Source organism: Heptranchias perlo, chromosome 8 (genome assembly GCF_035084215.1).
Source record: "Heptranchias perlo isolate sHepPer1 chromosome 8, sHepPer1.hap1, whole genome shotgun sequence".
NCBI classification, from domain to species: domain Eukaryota; kingdom Metazoa; phylum Chordata; class Chondrichthyes; order Hexanchiformes; family Hexanchidae; genus Heptranchias; species Heptranchias perlo.
This window is the reverse complement of record NC_090332.1, coordinates 25,099,392-25,118,174: the sequence shown is the minus strand read 5'-3', so window position 1 is coordinate 25,118,174 and position 18,783 is coordinate 25,099,392. Positions and strand designations below refer to the sequence as shown.

Below are 18,783 nucleotides of genomic sequence, written 5' to 3'. Positions count from 1 at the left end.
GGGCACTACCCTCGCCACAGGGTCCACAGACTGAGGCTCAGCTTCCTGGACCTCTCTGAGCAGCCGTGCACACGGAGGCTCAGAGTCACTCGACATGTAGTCGTGGACATCTGCAGCCTCCTTCATGCCGAGCTGCTCCCGGTTGTCCCGAGCACCATCTTCTTACTGTCGCTGTCAAAGTCACCACTGCCCTCAACAACTTCTCCTCCGCATCCTTCCACGGTGCCACCAGGGACATCGCCGATGTCTCTCAGTCGTCTGCACAAAAGAGCCCTGCAAATACACCTACACCCACTCTGCAGTGACACAATGGGTGGCATCAGTTGTGGGTCTTCATAGTGATCCTCAGGAAAGGGCATTGTTGCACAAACCAGACAAAATTCGCAAAGACGTGGCAGTAGTGGTGCCAATATAATATGTTATGTGAGTTGGTCAGAAATTAAATGTAAGTAAAAACCATGACAAACCCTCAAACACCCTTGTGCATCCCCTTCATGCTCACAACACGTTTGCCTTACGCTGCCTACTGCACATATGTGATGCATGCCCTGTGGCTGCAGCACAGGTAGTGGCAGGTTGAGTGAAGCTGACCGTGAAAGAGATGCATCAGAGGGTGAGTATGAGATAGAGCCATGAGATTGTATGAGGATTGGGTTGAGTGGTAGTGACGGGATGAGTACTGGGGAGGTGAGCAAGTGCAGGTAAGATGAGGATGAGGTTTGAGTGGGTGTGAGGGGTGATGTGACAGAGTAGTGTTGGCAGTGCAGAAGGAGATGTGGGGTGGGGGCGGTGATGTGGCAGATGGAGTGTAGGGGAATGAGTAAGTGTACTCACTTTGGCAGACCTACTGGGGTCATTGGAGCGCCTCCTGCACTGTATGCAGGTGGGCGATATGTTGGTGGTGCTGGTGATCTCCTCTGCCACCTCGAGCCAGGCCTTCCTGGTGGCAGAGGCAGGCCGCTTCCTCCCCCTCCTCCTCACCCCATCTAATGATACCTGGAGTGAGGCATCATTAAACTGGAAGCAGCCTTCCCCCTGGGCTGCTCCATGCTGTAATTTTTGCTATTTGTTGCAGCATCTGTCAGTGGAGGACTGCCCCTTTAACTAGAGCTCCTCCAGCTGACAGAGCTTACTGCGCATGCGCAGCCCGCCTGACGTGCAGATCAGCAGTGGGGAACCCGGAAGACAAGGTAAGTGGCTCCAATTAGGCTGCGATCGCACGGGGGGCAGACTGATTTCACCGGGCGCATTACCCACACGCCCAATAGCCCCCCCGCCGCGAACCCGCAGCCCTGCTAACATCGAGCCCAATATCTCACATAACCGATCAATACTTTCCCTGTTCAAGTATACTGAGTGCATCCTACACATATGCCATATCAATCGAATAATGAAGGAGATCTATATAACCCGCTCACGCCTGTTGTGTTATTTCCTTGGTATAGAGTATAAAACTTAATTTGTGTAAGTATAATTACTGTACCCTACGGTACTTACTTTTCTGTAGTGGCTTATTGTGGTTTTTTTTTAAAAAAAGAATTAACTGCACGATGTGGCACTATGCTGAATTAATCTCAGCCTGTTTGGGGGAACTTAAAATTAGCCTCAGTGCCTCTGGCTTAAGGAGTGGGGAAAAATCAGCAGGACATGCTGTTTCTGACCCAGCTAGATAATAAGTGTTTGTGCATGTCAAGTGAGGACAGAATGTGGCTCTGTTATGTTGCCCTCACAGTCAAATAGCCTACCAACACTCACTGTCCAGGCTCAAGTTAAATATTAGCTACTTGGGTGAGGTACCAGGTGACCGCCAGCATCCAGAGAATTATACCTCAACGTGAATCACCACTCAAGTGAAATGGGGAGAAGACTGGAATGAGTTTTTGCTAACCTGGCATAATAAAGTACAAAGAATGTTTGCAAGAAGATTAGATAATCACAGTTTTGATTTGTATCCAATAGCAGAACAATAAAAAATGTAACTTTCTGATGTAGTTGCTAGTGTTTTAAATTTAACCCAAACTATCCTATATTAATAATAGCAGACCAAATTATTTCCCAGTAAAAAGTTATTGATTATTACTTAATAAGCAACTGTGTCATGATTAGTTTATTTTAGTTTAGATGCAATCAAGCATCAATGATCTACATCACACTGGATGTTGTGGCCCAACATGACAGTTGCTGCCAGTAAACAAAAATAATTCAAGACTGAATGAAGCAATGCCTGTAAAGTTCACAGTTTCTGTAATAATAATTAGGGAAAAATTATATAATGCAGTGATTTTGAAGCTGTAATATCATCTGGGTTCACTTGGAGGTTAGTTAACCATTTGAGTTTCACCCATGTAGTTTCAGATATCTTGTGAACCCCTTGATGAAACTGTTGCCTTCTGGTCAGTCCCAGCTTCCAATATTTTATATACAGTGATAATTGAGTATCCCACTTTGATCTGAATAAATGTTGATTAGGTTCAGAGCATGTCTGAAATAATTAAGTAAATTAACCCAAATGCTTGAATTTAATCAAACTAAATGCAGATTGAATCCAACAGTTCAAGATTTATTTTGTTTGAATTTTTGATTACATAGAATTAAAAAGATTTAAATTCTACAGTTGGCACATAGCTTAATGTTACTTAATTCTGTTCACTAATCGGGCTGAACTTCATTTTGCATTGTAGATAATGGTAACAGTCCACAGTGCACCAGAAAGAAAGGGACTTTTGTATGCTGTGTACTTAGTGTTAGTATCAGTCACTCTATTACACAGTTTTGCATGTTTACGCTAAGAAAACAATACTTAATTTATTAATAATGGGTTGTATTCAATGTTGTTTTCTTTTAAAATGAACCCGGAAGTAACATACTTCAATATTTACCCATACTTGCATGTAAATCTATCATTTTTCCTTTGTCAATCTGCATTCTACCTGTCTATTATTTTTTGTTTTCCTTGATTAATAATTGTTTAATTAACCTGGTATAGATTTCCTTCATGATTTAAAACTAATACATTCAACCTCGCATGTACGAATGTTCACAAACTACAAGGTATTCTATTCAAGGTAAAATTACGCCTGATTGGAACTTAATTTGTTAATCTAATTTTCCAGATGTTACAAGACATGTACAAGGACCACTAATGGTAAGTGCTTTTTGTTAGCAATATCTCTCAAATAATGAACATCTGAGCCTGTTTTTATCAGAGAAGAAAGATTATTCTGATTTGTTTAATTCCATTTAATGTAACAAAAATGTTAAGAATATAAAATAAGCTACCACAGTAGTTCCTGACAGTAGCCAGCAGGCTGAAAAGCATCTGAGAATTTGTGCTGATAAACACCTTTCCAGCAGTGTACAACTCCCTCTGATTTAGAGCGAGCACCAAATCCCAGGTGGTAGTCCTCCTAGTGTTTGCTCCAATCATTTAAATGAGATGAACTCAGAAATACAGCTGAAGTCAAGTTAAGGTCTTGCAAAAAGTGCCTCCCTGATTTATACTGGGGCCATAATGTTTTAAAAACACTCTGCATGTAGTTTAAGTATAGGCTATGCTTCTACTTCAAACAGAAACTAAAAGCAGTAGCACCACTCATTTGACTAGAGGTTATCTCTTTCAGATATTAGATAACTTTTCATCCAAATCAGCAATTTGAGCAGCCTCATTTTTTGGTTGGAGCCAGGGAAAAGAGAAACTTTTTTTAGGCAAAGGTTAGAATTAACCCCAACCTCCAAGTGATTTAAGACAGCTGAATTTTGTGTTTTCTATTTTGGAATTTAATTTCATGGCACTTTTGTTACCAATGGGAATGGATAGTTTCAAGATGTTTGGGTAAAATCCCATTCCCTGCATAAATTGCATGTTGTGTACTTTGAAAATAGTCACACATCTGTCGTTCCTTGAAAATAGATAATGAAAAGTTAATTTGATTACAAATTGACAGGGCAAATGCTCACAACAAAATACTTTTCTTCTGGCTTAATTATCTTTTGATATATTCTGTTTGGTACATTGCATAAGAATAGATGTAAATCTCATTAAGATGGCATTAAATACCTGTGTAGTTGTAATATATTGCTTTATAACATTTTCTGAATACTTAGGATTTTTTTTAATCCAAATTGCTATTCAAGATATATCTATCTCATTAAAAGTCTTGCATCTAGCATGTGCCCATTACATCACACATTTCAGAAGTGTCAAACGTTAGGACACTGCATGAAAATTAATGAATGGCTGAAATAAGGAGCTACCTCTTAAATCGCCAATCAAATATCTAATTGTCTAAACACGAACAAATCAAAAACAGTACAATTCAACAACAAGGAATTAGTAAATAGCAGAAATCTACCAATCCCAAATTGATCAATACCAGTCTTGCTCCTGCAAGTAGCAGGAAGTGACCATTCAAGTCCAAAAATGTCATGTAGTTGGTTTGAACCACGATTTTGAATGCATCACCAGCTGAAAAGTAACATTATCCTTAAGAAAAATTCTGAATAAAATTCCTATTCGTACAGTTGATTGTATAATGTTATAAATCCTCTTCTGTGAGGTCCAAGTATGATTGGTTTCTGGATACCTGCCTCCTGCGCCTGTGCCTCCTTCGCCCTCTTTTTGCGGCCTTCCTTGCTGCTGCTGCTCCTTCTCATTTAGGAGCGTCAAGGGTAAGCCCAGCAGCATGCTCATGTTCAGCAATTATGAACAAGAAAAATCAGTGAAACAGTTGTCGCCCTCCACAAACTCTCTTTACCAAACTATTTAACAGCCAAACAGTATCCAAAACAGCCAAAAGCTTGCCCCAAAAGAACCCTACCAGCCGAAAACAACTAACCAGAGACTTACCTTAATGAGGGTGAGGATCCCTTTAAATACCGCTTCTAAAAGTTCCTTCCCGACTGTTCCCGCCATGATGTGTTGGGCAGGTAAAGGAAATGACTTTGAGGCACGCACAGACAACACATTCAGGAAAGGAGTCTGATTCAGGCACAGAACCCTGATTTATAATATTTAAATGACGCCTGCATTTGCGGCTGACGGCCGCCGAGGATGCCTATCAAGCGCTCGGACCAATATGGCATAGCTCGTACTTCTGGCACTTTTCCAGTATGTTATATCGCGCTACTGAATTGGACTTTGCGGCACCAGTTCCTGAAAACCTGCAAAATGCATCGCAATTTCTATCCCAATATATGTTTGTAACATAACTCGTGGGATTTTGTTGAACCATGGAGCCTCCAGCCCCTATCTCAATAGGCTCAGAAAAACAGGCGAATTGCAGCATGTTCCCTGGTATCTTTTGAAATTTGAAAATGTATTTTTCTGCAATTGTTTGCCTCAAGGAGAACTCATCCACGAGGATTTAATTTTTTTGTCTGAAATTGCAGAAATGGCAGAAGCATGAATATTTCTTTAAAAAGGATTTTTTTCTATTGCCCTTTCAGTGTCTGCAGAAATAAGGAGTGCCAAAGAATAAAATCCAAAAAAAGACAACTGTTTGCTTAAAAAAAATAGTCTTTTATGTGTTACGTGAATGTCTAGAAAAGATCCATGTGGATTTTGCAGGGGCAAAGCCAAATTAAAGGCCATACGAACCAAATGCTAGAAACAGTAAAATAACAAGTGACAAATATCTTTAGTCTGGTCTGTTACCTGTCATTTATTTCAGAGCACTGACCATTTCCCATACTTGGCTAATGGAAAAGGGATGTCGACTGGCATCAATGTAATCCAGCCTGGCACCATTCCAGTGATCAAGAGACAACGGCCAAACTGGATCGATGCCCCTGATGATGGCTTTTTTATGGTTACAGAGGAAACAAGGTGGGCTTTCTGGTTAACAAGTAGAACTTTTGTTTTTTTAAATTAAATGCAATAATCCCATATTACTTTTAACTTAAAATCAGAGAAATTTCACACGGTGTCCTGATTGAGCTATTCTTGCAAAGCAAAAGATTTAATTAGCACCGACATTTTACAGTTTTTAGTATATACTCTGCATTTTCATAGGTAATTGTTTCAAAGAGCTAATGTGCTATGCAGTTCAACAGAATGATACAGATAGTATTTTACATAGTGTTAATGGATGTTTTTAACTGTAAACTAGAAGTCCACACACATAACCAAAAACTAGTTGCATCCTGATTACCTGAGACTTGCATGTTGGCTACAAGGATTGCTACTACACCTATTCTGACCAGAACTTTTTGTGCAATTAATAGCCTACAACTTTTTTTTAAAAATCAATTTTTGTAACTTTTTTCCAAGTTAGTTTTTTCCCCTTCTCATTCATTCTTCCCCAAGTCATGTGCTGCTTGGAGCAGAGAGACAGTACCATGGCAATCTGTCTAAGGGCCTTTACCGATATAGCTGACTGCTAGGAAATACATGGATGACTGCCCATCCCTAAATGAAAGCATCTGGCCTGCACCCAACACCCCTGCATTATAGCACAATTGAAGTTTGTAAATTGCATAAATGATTCCATGTTCTACCACATTCAAACACTGGAATGCCAGTGCACTGAACCACAGCACTCCTACAGTTAGCTTATAATAATTTAAAGATTATACACTAAAAGCAAAAAAACTGCAGATGCTGGAAATCTGAAAAATAAAACAAATGCTTGAAACACTCAACAGTTGTGAAGGGTCCATACCTGAAACCTTAACATATCTGCTTTCTCCACATAAAATGACTGACCTGAGTGTTTCCAGCTGCTTGGTATGGGTTTGGCAAGTTGTTCTAGATTAAATCTTTTCTGATCTAATTTGTGACAAAATTGCTATTAGCTTTGCAAAATTAATTTTCCTCTCTTCTATCGACATTCTTTAATCTAGGCAACCAGTGTCAAACATAAAAATCATGTCTCCTCTTCGTAATCTAGTTTAAAGTAAGTTACCAGCAGCAGTTTTCTTTTTACATACGAAGTAACATACCTTCAAAGTGCTGAATATAATTAATATCCAAACTGACAAAACCAAAGCACATTCTTTTGAATATATGAAATGTCCAAACAGTTGCTGACCTTTCTGCTTTTATGGAAATCTGCAAAAGAAATCAATTAGTCTGAAAAAAATCTAATCTCATGTTTACCACAAACGGCATAGTTGAGTTCCCCCACCCCGTTTAATTGCATCTGTTCATCCATTCCAGCTAATCAAAGCCAGGATTCTACAACATATCTGTAAGTTCTGTTTAATAGTTCGATCCCTTGTACTAACAGGCTGCGAGTATGTCTTGTTCCAAGCATAAAGGTTTTATTAAGAAGTTTACAAGATAAGTAGTAAAAGATGTTGAAATACAATAGTACAAGTTATAGCACACTAAGTATGACGATGCAGTACAACCTGGCAAAAGCTTTAAACCAACAAGGTCCCTGACGTGATTAAATTCGAATGACCCTGCGATAAGATATTGAGCAGTCCAGTCTCTCCGAGAATATTCTAAGAAATGCGTTTTATGCTCCTACCTACATAGCCACAACCACACACCAGAATCTGCTGTATCTCAAACCTCCTTTATGTTCACTTGTCAACCAATTTCTCTAAGCCAAACACCATCTGTTGATCCTCGTACATTCCACAACAAGTTAGTAACGCTTCTCATGCCATCAAGTTTCTAAACATTGATAGTACTCGGAGACATGGGGCACAATTTTAGCCCCTAAGTCCAAGTGGGTTGGGGGCAGGGGGGGGCAATGAAAATTGTGGATTTCAGGAGCAGGAACGAATCCGGCTCCAACCCGTCAACTTCCCTGTTCGACCCAGACGCATCTGGGTGCGCGCGTGCTTCAGGAAGCCGCAAGAACTGCCGGCTTTATATTTAAACCATCAATTAGGATACTAGAACTTGTTGAAGTGGTTAATTCTTTGTGTATTGAGGCAGGGAGAGAATATTAACTTTGCCTCAACATGTTTCCCATGGCCTCTGAAACATGCCATGGAAACGGAGGCAAGTTGCAGCCAGCAGCCATTTGGACCTTTAAATCACAGTTTGACAGATGGAGATAAAAGGTGAGTTTTTGCAGCAGGGCAAGCAGTTCTCTTAGACAAACCTTTGCCTGGGACTTCTTTGTGTTTAGACTCAGATGTGTCACACATATTTACCTACTTTTTGAACCCCCTCAAACTGACAACATCAGGACGAAGGGGGTGCAATGATTGTATTCAGCAGTACACCTGAGGAGGAGGCACATCAGCAGCCACGGTCGGCACGGCCTGCAGTTCTGGGGCTTGCAGCTGCACAAGACATAGGTGCGCCAAGGACCTGCAGAAGAGCAGAGAGGGGAACAACAGAGGCACCGAGGTCACAGGAGGAACTACCCTCGTGAGAGGGCCTACAGTCAGAGACTGAGCTTCTTGGACCGCTCTGAGGAGCAGTGCCTACGAAGGTTCAGGGTGAGTCGCCAGGTGGTTGCAGACATCTGCGTGCTCCTTCATGCGGAGCTGCTCCCGGCTGGGCCTGGTGGCAGTTAAAATCACCATTGCTCTCAATTTCTTCACCTCCGGATCCTTCCAGGGCGCCACCGGTGACATCGCCAGGATCTCTGTCATCTGCACACAAGTGTATACGACAGGTCACGGATGGATTGTTTTGCAGGACGTCCCACTACGTCAACTTCCCCACCGATGACATCAGCCAGACTGAGAAAGCAGTGGGTTTCAACTCTCTGGCTGGCTTCCCTGGCTGGGTGCAGGGCACAATTGATTGCCCCCATGTAGCAATTCGAGGACCTCCACTTGAGCCAGGATTGTTTATCAACCAAAAGGGATATCACTCCATCAATGCACAGCTGGTTTACGACCACCGGAAGAGATTTCTGTGGGTATGTGCCAGATTCCCTGGCAACTGCCATGATTCCTTCATTCTGTGCGAATCCAACATTCCGGCCCTCTTCCACGCACAAAACAGAATTGTGGTGGCTCCTTGGAGACAAGGGATGCCCCCTGCAGATGTGGCTCATGACACCTCTGAGAAACCCCAACAGCGAGGCACAGCATCGGTACAAAGACAGCCGCATCACCACCAGGTCAGTCGTTGAGCAAGACATTGAACTGCTCAAGATGCGATTTCGGTGCCTGGATCGATCTGGGGGAGCCTTTCAGTACTCACCAGCGAGAGTGGGTAGAAATATAGTCGTCTGTTGTGCCCTGCACAATGTCATTCAACAGAGAGGGTTACCAGTGCATGCCCTCATGAAGCATCTGCATCTGCTATCAACATTGAGGAGGAGGAGGACGACGATGGGCAACCCGTCGGCAGAGCAGCGGCTCACCTGGCTGCTCGTGATGCCAGAGAGTCACTCATATTTGATAGATTCTCATTAGGAGATTTGCAAAGTGAAGATAGTCGAATACTCAGACCACCTGGAACGAGCACCACTAACACCAGCCCATCCCCCCCCACCCCCCCCCCCCACCCTGCAAAAAACATTCCTACAACCACACATACATCCACTGTAAATGCACCCACTGGGTGTCATCGAGGCTTGCCGTTCATGATGAAGCACGTGAAAGGGCGCTTTCATCAAAGAGTCTCAAGAATGGGCAAGACGTGGCAGTGGTGGTGAGAATTATAAGATTTAATGTGCATTTAACAAAAACCAAATATAAATGAAAAACATGACAGTCTGTCAGGCACCCTTGTGCATACCCTTCGTGATTACAAAACCTTAGCCTTACTCTTCCTACTAATTCTACGTGGTGCATTCCCTCTGGCTGCAGCAGAGATAGTGGCAGGTTGCTCATGTTCATGCCCTGACTGCTTAGATGCTTTCAGCCACGCCCTCTGGGTTTTGAAGCCTGTGAGAGCCCCGCCAAAGGTTGCTCCACCTGCATCTGTGCAGGAGCAGACTTGGACATCTGGAGAGGAGGCAGCATTGCAGGTACTGGTTGAGAGGGGGGCAACGGTTGAAACGTGGGAGCGCTTTTAGTGGAGTCCCCACTTCCATGTCCCCTTTCGCCATCGTCCCTCTGCTGGGCCAGGGCCACATCGCTCCTACCACTCTGCTGGACAACAGCTTGGAGGACATGTGTGATGCCTTGTAAGGCCATTGCCAATGTATCTGTCTGCCTGTTTAAGGCGGCAGAATGTAGTTCACCCTGAGTCTGCACGGCCGTTGTCAGGGCCTGAATGGACTCATTTGTGAGCCATGCTTGAAGCTCAGTGGAGGCTGCCGTTCCCTCCATCGCAGACATTCCCGCACTTACCTGTGTCCCAATTCCACTAATCCTGGAGGTGCACTCCTCCATCCTCTCCGCTATTGTGGAGAGTATGTGTGGCACATTTTCCAATACCTCGCAAAGGTGCTGCTGTCCCTCGATCATTCTCCTTTTCAAGGATGGCCTCCGGGGTTCAGCGTCTGCGTCCAGCTGAGCGGAGCCTGGAGAGGAGTGCGCCCACTGTTGCGGACTATCCACAGCTGCCCCTGCCACCAGTGCCTGCTCGTGCTCACTTGTGTGCGGTGACTCACCAGGTGACGACCCAACTAACTGACTTATAGGACCCACCGAGGTGTAGGTATCTGTGCTGGTGCATAGCTCCCTAAGATGTGACGGTGCACCCTCAGATGCAGGGAGTTCCTCTGCGGAATCATCCTCATCCACCAGTTCTCTCCTTGAAGGGCCTGGAAGAGAACATAAGGCAATATTAAGAATCATCACAGATGTAATGTTGCGATGAGCACACTGAGGTGTGCAACATGTCAATCATTGATAGCATCAATTCATGATGTGTGTGATGAATATTAAAGTTCTGCCACCAGATATTTGCGGGGTACCAGTCTCGGCCTCCCCAAGGAACAGGCACTCCACCGTCTGGCTAATTTCCAAGGCCTCCTCCTCCACCTCTGAGAGGACCACTATTTGTGGTGGACTCCTTCCAGTCCTCGCCCTCTCCCTTGCATTCTGAGCTCTTTTCTCCTACAAAGGGAGAAAGTATAGACATGTTGGCCAGGGGCTGCAGTAACCTGAGATTCCCAGCTGCTGACACACAGGCAAAAGCAACTTTTGAACTGAAGTAACCTGAGTTCAGTCGCTGCCTGTGTGTCAGCAGCTGGGAATCTCAGGTTACTGCAGCCCCTGGCCAACAGATGTGTGTGAGTAAGGGTGAAGTGGTCACCCGATGGATGAATTGCTTTGGCTGTGAGGCTGACAATGAAAAAGAGATGCATCAGAGGGTGACTACTCGACACATTTATCACATTGGATCAGGATTGGGATGAGTGGTAGTGGTGGGTTCACACATGGGGAGGTGAGCAAGTGCACAGAAAGTGAAGGTAAGTTGACGATGAGCCTTAAGTGCGTGTGAGGAGTGATGTGATGGAGTAGGCTTCACAGGGCAGAGTGTGAGGGGAGGGCGGTGGGGTGATGTGCACTATGGAAAGCAGGTGACTCAGTGCCTGTACTCACTTTTGCTGACCTGGTCAGGTCATTGAAGCGCTTCCTACACTGGATGAAACTGCGGGAGATGGTGCCCCTGCTGGTCACCACCTCTGCCTTCTCGAGCCAGGCCTTCATGGTGGCAGTGGCAGGGCGTTTCCTCCTGTCCACTGGGTAGACCAGCTCCCTCCCCCTCCTCACACCGGCCAGCAGTACCTCAAGTGAGGAATCAGTGAACCGTGGCGCCGGCTTGGTCCTTTGTTGCTCCATTTTAATAGATTATTTCTCTCTCCCACAAAAGCCATTTGTGCAATAGCCCTTTAAATACTCCAGTTGACAGCACTCCATTCAGGTGCGCAGTATGCCCGCTGCTCAGCCTGGGGGCGCCAAACCTGGAAGCCCATTAATGGACTTCAATTAAGTCACGATCGCATGGAGGAAGGTAGGAATTTTTTTTCCTGGTTTCCCACGTGCCCTTGACCCCCCCCGCCCCACCTCATGCTGACATCCCGCCACCATGATACCCATGGCGTCTCATGATCAACTAAGGACACTTTAGTCAATAAGGTTGAGACAATCTCGAATACATGCAAACAATATCCAACGAAAACCTGTGAGAAAATACTGTTTCTTACAATTTCAAGCAGTGCCAAATCCCACAGCATGATGTGCAAATGTTTCAGTTCCATATTTCTTGAAATGTACAACCAAAACTTGAGAGCACAAGCTTAGATAATCAAGCATCTTCAACAGTCAGAACTGACTAAGTGGTGACTAACGGGTCAATTTTAGGATGGCCGAGCGGGTGTGTTGGTGGCGGGGGGGGGGGTTCCTAAAATTGGGGAATCCTGGAGCGGGTCCGGAGCCCGGCCCCAACCCGCCCACTTCCGGGTTCCCCAATGACGCGAATTGGTGCGTGCGCAGCCCCCGCATGCGGGGGCCCCACCGGCAATTAAAGCCGGCGGGATGACAGTTTAGATAGTTAGGGAGGTACTTGAGGTCGTTGACAGACCTCATTGGAAGAGATTTTAGCAGGGATGTGATTTTGGACTCTCCTCAGCATGTTTCCCATGCTGTGGGAAACACTCCCTGTTGTTGCAGATGTGTTTCAGACAGCAGCCATTGGGAGGTGCAGAGGATTCCTTGACAGTTTGGGGGAATACCTCATTCATTGCAGCAGGGCACTCATTCACCTCAGACAAAGTTTTGCCTGCCACACCATTGTCTCCACACTCAAAATTATTACATCATACCCTAAACTCTGCTGTCCAAACACATTTACCTACTTTGTGGACCCCCTCACACTCACACCGTCAGGATGGGGGGACGGGGGGTTTCATAGCTGCATTCATCACTCCATTGGAGGACGAGCAACATCACCAGCCTCGCCAGGCACGGCGTCCACCTCCGCCACGTGGAGCTACACAACACAGTGCTGCACTACAGCCACCTGCACAAAGTAGTCGTGCAAATACACATACACTCACTGTAGGGTGACCCAATGGGTGGCATCAAGGGTGTTCATGGAGAACCTCATGAAAGGGCCTTATTGCACAAGCCAGTCAAGAATGGCCAAGACGTGGCAGTAGTGGTGACAATATAATATGTAATGTGAGTTCATCAGAAATCAAATATAAGTTTAAAAAACCATGACAAACCCTCAAACACCCTTGTGCATCCCCTTCATGCTCACGACACGTTTGCCTTACGCTTTCTACTGCATATACGTGATGCATGCCCTGTGGCTGCAGCACAGGTAGTGGCAGGTGGGGTGAGGCTGACCGTGAAAGAGATGCATGAGAGGGTAAGTATGAGACAGAGCCATGAGATTGTATGAGGATTGGGTTGAGTGGTAGTGGTGGGATGAATACTGGGGAGGTGAGGAAGTGCAGGTAAGATGAAGATGAGGGTTCAGTGGGTGTGAGGAGTGATGTGACAGAGTAGTGTTGGCAGTGCAGAAGGAGATGTGGGGTGGGGGTGGTGATCTGGCAGACGGAGTGTCGGGGAATGAGTAAGTGTACTCACTTCGGCTGACCTGGTTAGGTCATTGAAGCGCTTCCTGCACTGTATGCAGGTGCGTGATATGTTGGTGGTGCTGGTGACCTCCTGTGCCACCTTGAGCCAGGCCTTTGTGGTGGCAGAGGCAGGCCACTTCCTCCCGTCCGCCGGGTGGAAGATCTCCCTCCCCCTCCTCCTCTTCCTCCTCCTCACCCCATCCAGTAAGACCTGGAGTGAGGCATCATTAAATCTGGCAGCAGTCTTCCCCCTGGGCTGCTCCATGCTGTAATTTTGCCTATTTTCTGCAGCATCAGCCAGTGGAGGACTGCCCCTTTAAATAGGGCTCCTCCAGCTGACAGCCTATGATGCGGGTGCGCAGTCCGCCCGCTGCACAGCTTTCCAACGCGGAAGCCAAGGCAAGTGGCTTCAATTTACTTACGATCGCGTGCCAAACCCACCGATTTTACTGGGCGCGTTACCCACGTGCCCAGTCGACCCCCTGCTGCCATCCTGCCTCCCTCCTAATATCGGGCCCTAAGTTTCTGAATCCTGGTCATTGATGTAAATTAGAAAAAAGTAGTTGCCCCAACACCACTCCCTGGGGCACCCAGTCAGTACTTCCCCCTAGTCCGAAATGAACTCATCTAACAAGTACCTGTTGTTTTCTACCTTCTAGACAATTTTTTGATCCAATTCCAGGATTTATCCTGGATTCTCATAGCTTTGAGATTAACTAACGGCCTTTTGTGTGAAGCTTTATCAAATGCCTTTTGGAAATCTAGGTACACCATGTCATAGGATTTTCCAGACTTTGAGGAAGTGATGACCTAAATAAAGAAATTGAGGAGGTTGGTCAGACAGGATCTTTTCTTTTTGAAGCCATGCTGACTTCTGTTTATCAGGTTATTGAGCATAGATAATCCTCAACTTTACACCTAACAATCAATTCCATTATTTTACACAGAATTGAAGTAAACAGAAGGGTCTATATTTGCCTGTGTCTGTTTGGTCACCCTTATTGAATATATGGGCCTGTTTCCAGTATACTGTAACTCCCCAGTGTCCAGTGACTCTCTTATAATGATTGCCAATGCCTTCTAAATCTCCTCCTAGTCTTTCTCCGCACTCTGGCATAAATGCCATCTATCCCTAGAGATTTATTAGTTTTGAGCACTTTAAGTTGCCTAAGATTTCTATCTCATTTATATCAAAGTCATTAATTTTGCTTTGGGTTATCTTTGAGCACTGCTTCCAATTAACTAACTAGGCTTACCACCACCTTCTCGAGGGCAAATAGGGATGGGCAATAAATGCTGGCCTCGCCAGCGACGCCCACATCCCATGAACAAATTTTTAAAAAACTAACTAACTTACCGGACCTAAACCACATTTGGAAGACCATAGTTATAGTTATAAACTGCAGATTAAATTATTTTTCTGCTTTTTATCTTTTTATAGTTTGTCTAGAGTGATTAGTAGCAAAGATGATTGCTCTGTAAAATATCCAAAGTTTTGAAATATGTTTTTTACACAAATTATGATTAGAATGTAAGTTGAACTCAAAAGCAGGTTGGTATTGCCAAGTAAATTTCTGTGCTAGAAAAGCTATATTATGTGTAATCTGCATGCTTAGTGGAAATCTACTTCTCCGTCTGATACCGAATCAATTTTTCTTTGCTTTTTAAGTGAGTCTAGGTTGTGAATGTAAAATACAGTCTTTTTTATCCAGTATTCAAACAAAACATCTTGTATGGGAAATTATATGCAATTGATTGCCTTATATTCAGGATATATGTCTACCTAATTGTAGGATACAGTTCATCCCTTTCTCCCTAAAATTCAGGAAAACATTAGGTAGACTATGTTATACTTGTATAATATTTATTTTCTTTTGATAAACCAAGAGGATTATAAAATAATCCTAATTGATGCAATGAAGCACCTTTTGATGTAATCGAAGAGTTTGTTTGTTGAATATGGTTTTGATTTTTAAATTTGCAAGCACATAATTATTGCTAAGCATTGTGCTGCATTGCAGCATTTCTTACCAAGAACTGTAAAATTGATTTAGAAAATAATAATCTTCATCTAGAGGCTGGATCACATTTTTAAATCCACATCAGTTTACCACGAGGCCAGCTCAATGTTGAGAAATATTAGCCCTTCAGACAGTAATAGTTAAAAGCCTTTTTCTCCAGGTGGTCTGATGCTACATTGCATTAGTGCATGGGAACACTGTGTTTTGGAATAATAGATATAGTAAAATTTACACCCTCATATTTTTTAGATTCAGGTAATTAAATAATATTTCTAAAATCCTAGGATAACACTAGTGACTACCGCACAATGTCAGAACGTCAAAATCAGCAGAAGAATCATCCTAGGTCTCAAAACAGAGCAAACATTAGCTGAGTTTGGGAGCAGCCCTGTTCATCTCAGATGAGAAATTATGTTGTTGCAAGGGGTTCATAAGGATAGTGGCAAATAATTTTCCTTAAAAAGAGCACCATGATATTTATGCTGCTGCTTTAACGAGTCAGCCACTTGTCTTTCAGTACTGGATGAGATCTTTGAGCCCTGTTCATGGCTTTCCTATTCTCTTTGCAGTTTAATAGATGATATTTAAGTATGCATCAGATCTGTGTCTTGTTTTGCTGTGCTATCCACCTTCCAAATGTTACAGCTGTAATCTGAAAGATTAAAACTGTAAAATATTTTGTGATTTAACGGGGAAAATTTCAGTATGTAGTACAGTCTGTGTAGTATCCTGCTTTAATTTCCAATTTACTTAGGTTTTTGCTTTTCAATTAACCTTTCATTGTTTGCTTAGAGGTTTGAGGCTAGAAACTACTTTTGGCGATATTAGCAGATAAATGTTTAATGTATTCATGTGACGTTTCTCTGTTAGCAAAGGCATTAATCCTTTTAAAATTGGTAATATGGATCAGCCATGTTAATTCAACATGTTTTTTGTGACATTTTTCATAATCTCAGGTATGTTAAATAAGGACTGTACATTAGCAGGAAGCAAAATTCATCTATATTTAATATCTCAAGTTTTTGGTGTATTTTTATGTTCATCAAGGAGAGGGAGGTCAGCTTTGGGAAAAGGAGTAACATTTTTCCACTTTTTTCACCACGGTTAGCATTGTGAATACCAAGGTCAGATATAGCACAGGCTAGACGCAGACTAAAGCTCCCTCTGCACTGCCCCAAATATTTAGCAAAATTGAGTTAATCTTGTGAAGGATTTTGGCAGTATCTTTGAAAATTGTCAATAAAGTTTGACAATTTGATAATGCTTTAGTTTCATCACATTGTCACCGATTCAGTACGAATGCCACTTAATCTGTAGCTATAGTTAGAGTAAAACGTACCTTTTTACCCTATGGAAAATGTATTATTTATTTGAGATTCCTTTTACAACACTAGAAATATTTCTGTTATTTATGAATGATTGAGTCCATTCTAATACAAGTTGCCTCATTTTTGTAGCTTTTATTTTCCAAGTTATTTTGGAACAGTTCTAAATTCAATTTATCACTTTCATTTGAATTATATATGTAAGCAACACTTAAACCATCTGTTAATAGAAGGCTGTGTGACATACACTGTTCTGTTCAGACAGTTTAATCCTTGCATTAAAACCGCATTGCTTTTTGTTGGTTTTCTGTGTTTTGTATGTTTTTTTTTTAAAAATGCTTTTCAAAAGTGTTTCATCTCAGTTTCAGTTTCTGTATTTTCTCCCTCCTGATCAGTTTCCTTTGAAAGGTTACATTATTCACTGTTCTTCTTCTTAATCCTTAATATACAGCGATTATAGGTTGGTCGAATTTCAATTTATGAAACTGACTTGAAATTGGCAAGTAGATCATTGGAGAAAGGATACTATAGATTTAAATGAAAAAAATAAGACAGAATGTAGATTAAATCCTCAACCCAAGACCCTGCTTGCCTCCTAAACTCTTGAGATGATTGACTTGGTTTTCAGTAAGTCATTTTCCAGCTGATATAGGCAAATCCTAGTTATTCATGAGCACAAGACTGTTAAGGGAATCTCTTGAGACTGAGAATCAGCTCCACCTGCTGCTTAGTTTATGGTTAATACAGTTTGTTAAAACAAATCAAGGCTGCTCTGCCTGTGTTAGTTGCTGAAATCTACACGTTCCTTAGTTTCCTGGCTGGCCGGATAATTCTTTAGGGGAAATTGAATTTACAAATGAAATCAGACAATTGCAGGATTGTGTTTTGAGTCCAAAAAATGTAAAATAAATCTCTTGTACATTTAATTCAAACTTGAGTTTGTGCTGTTATGTTGGCAGTTTGGAACATTATTCACATGACCTTTCTGTCAGTTCACATTCTGTCTCACACTCACACTCACTTATTCATTATTACAAATGCTTCAATAAATTGCTCCCGTTACAGAAGGACTAGGATCTTTTTTGCCCGTTTTATAAATGTATAAAATGTGTAGAAGGAGCCGCTTAGGTTGCGGAATGATATATTTACTAAAATGTGCAAAACCTTCCTGATATGGTTAATAAATTATAATCCCAAATAAGTTTAGGGTATTACCTATTGTTTTGGGTGAGATGTAGAATTTTAATATGGGCAGATCATGTATGATTTTTTTGTTTTACAGATGGATGCCCAGTTCCAGTTTTCCTACAGTCAGGAAGTAAGTTGTGAGTGTGGGAATGGCACATGTGCTACCTTTGTATTTGTATGCGTGAACAGGTGATTGAATGGAAAGAAAGAAATAGCTTGCATTTATATAGTGCCTTTCACAACCTCAGGACATCTCAATGTGCTTCACAGCCAATGAAGTACATTTTTGAAGTGTAGTCACTATTGTAATGTAGGGAAATGTGGCAGCCAATTTGCGCACAGCAAGGTCCCACAAACAACAAGATAAGTGACCAGATCATCTTTTTTAGTGATGTTTTTTAGTGGCTCATTAGTGATCCCTCCTGCTGACAATAGGGAGAGATTACAATCCTCTTTCCCTTCTCTCTCTCTGTTACCCTAAAAAAAAGTGCATAAATATTTTAAAAAGAAAAAAATTAATAAGATATGGGGAAAAGGCAAGGGAACAGGACTAAGTGATAGCTCTTATGTGTTTGGACAGTGTCAATCTAGCTCCTGGTGGGCACTGATCCACAACACAAAACTGCCCCTAATTTGCCACTAAATTGGTAACTCCTCGAGAAGCCACAGAATGGCCAGTATGAGAGATGAAATATTGTCACACTGGAAGCAGGTTGTTTGATGTGATTGGGGTTGAGGAACATTGTTGGAGTAGGCAGAGCTTTACTCTGCATCTACCTGCCCTGGCTGGTTCTTCCTCTTCCTCTATACAATCCAGCTGAGATCAGGAAACTTAAATATAAATGTTAGTTA

At 42.8% G+C, this 18,783-nt stretch overlaps 1 protein-coding gene across 5 annotated transcripts in view; it reads left to right on the top strand.

Moving 5' to 3' along the window:
* mta3 (metastasis associated 1 family, member 3) overlaps positions 1 to 18,783 on the top strand; it is a 209,659-nt gene that overhangs the window by 161,928 nt on the left and 28,948 nt on the right. For 4 of the 5 annotated variants that reach the window (XM_067988810.1, XM_067988808.1, XM_067988806.1 and 1 more), the window contains 3 exons: positions 3,114 to 3,145; positions 5,670 to 5,824; positions 18,026 to 18,061. In XM_067988810.1, coding sequence (XP_067844911.1) covers positions 3,114 to 3,145; positions 5,670 to 5,824; positions 18,026 to 18,061 — 223 coding nt within the window. The remainder of the gene's footprint in view (positions 1 to 3,113; positions 3,146 to 5,669; positions 5,825 to 18,025; positions 18,062 to 18,783) is intronic. The other variant, XM_067988807.1, reaches the window with a different exon arrangement.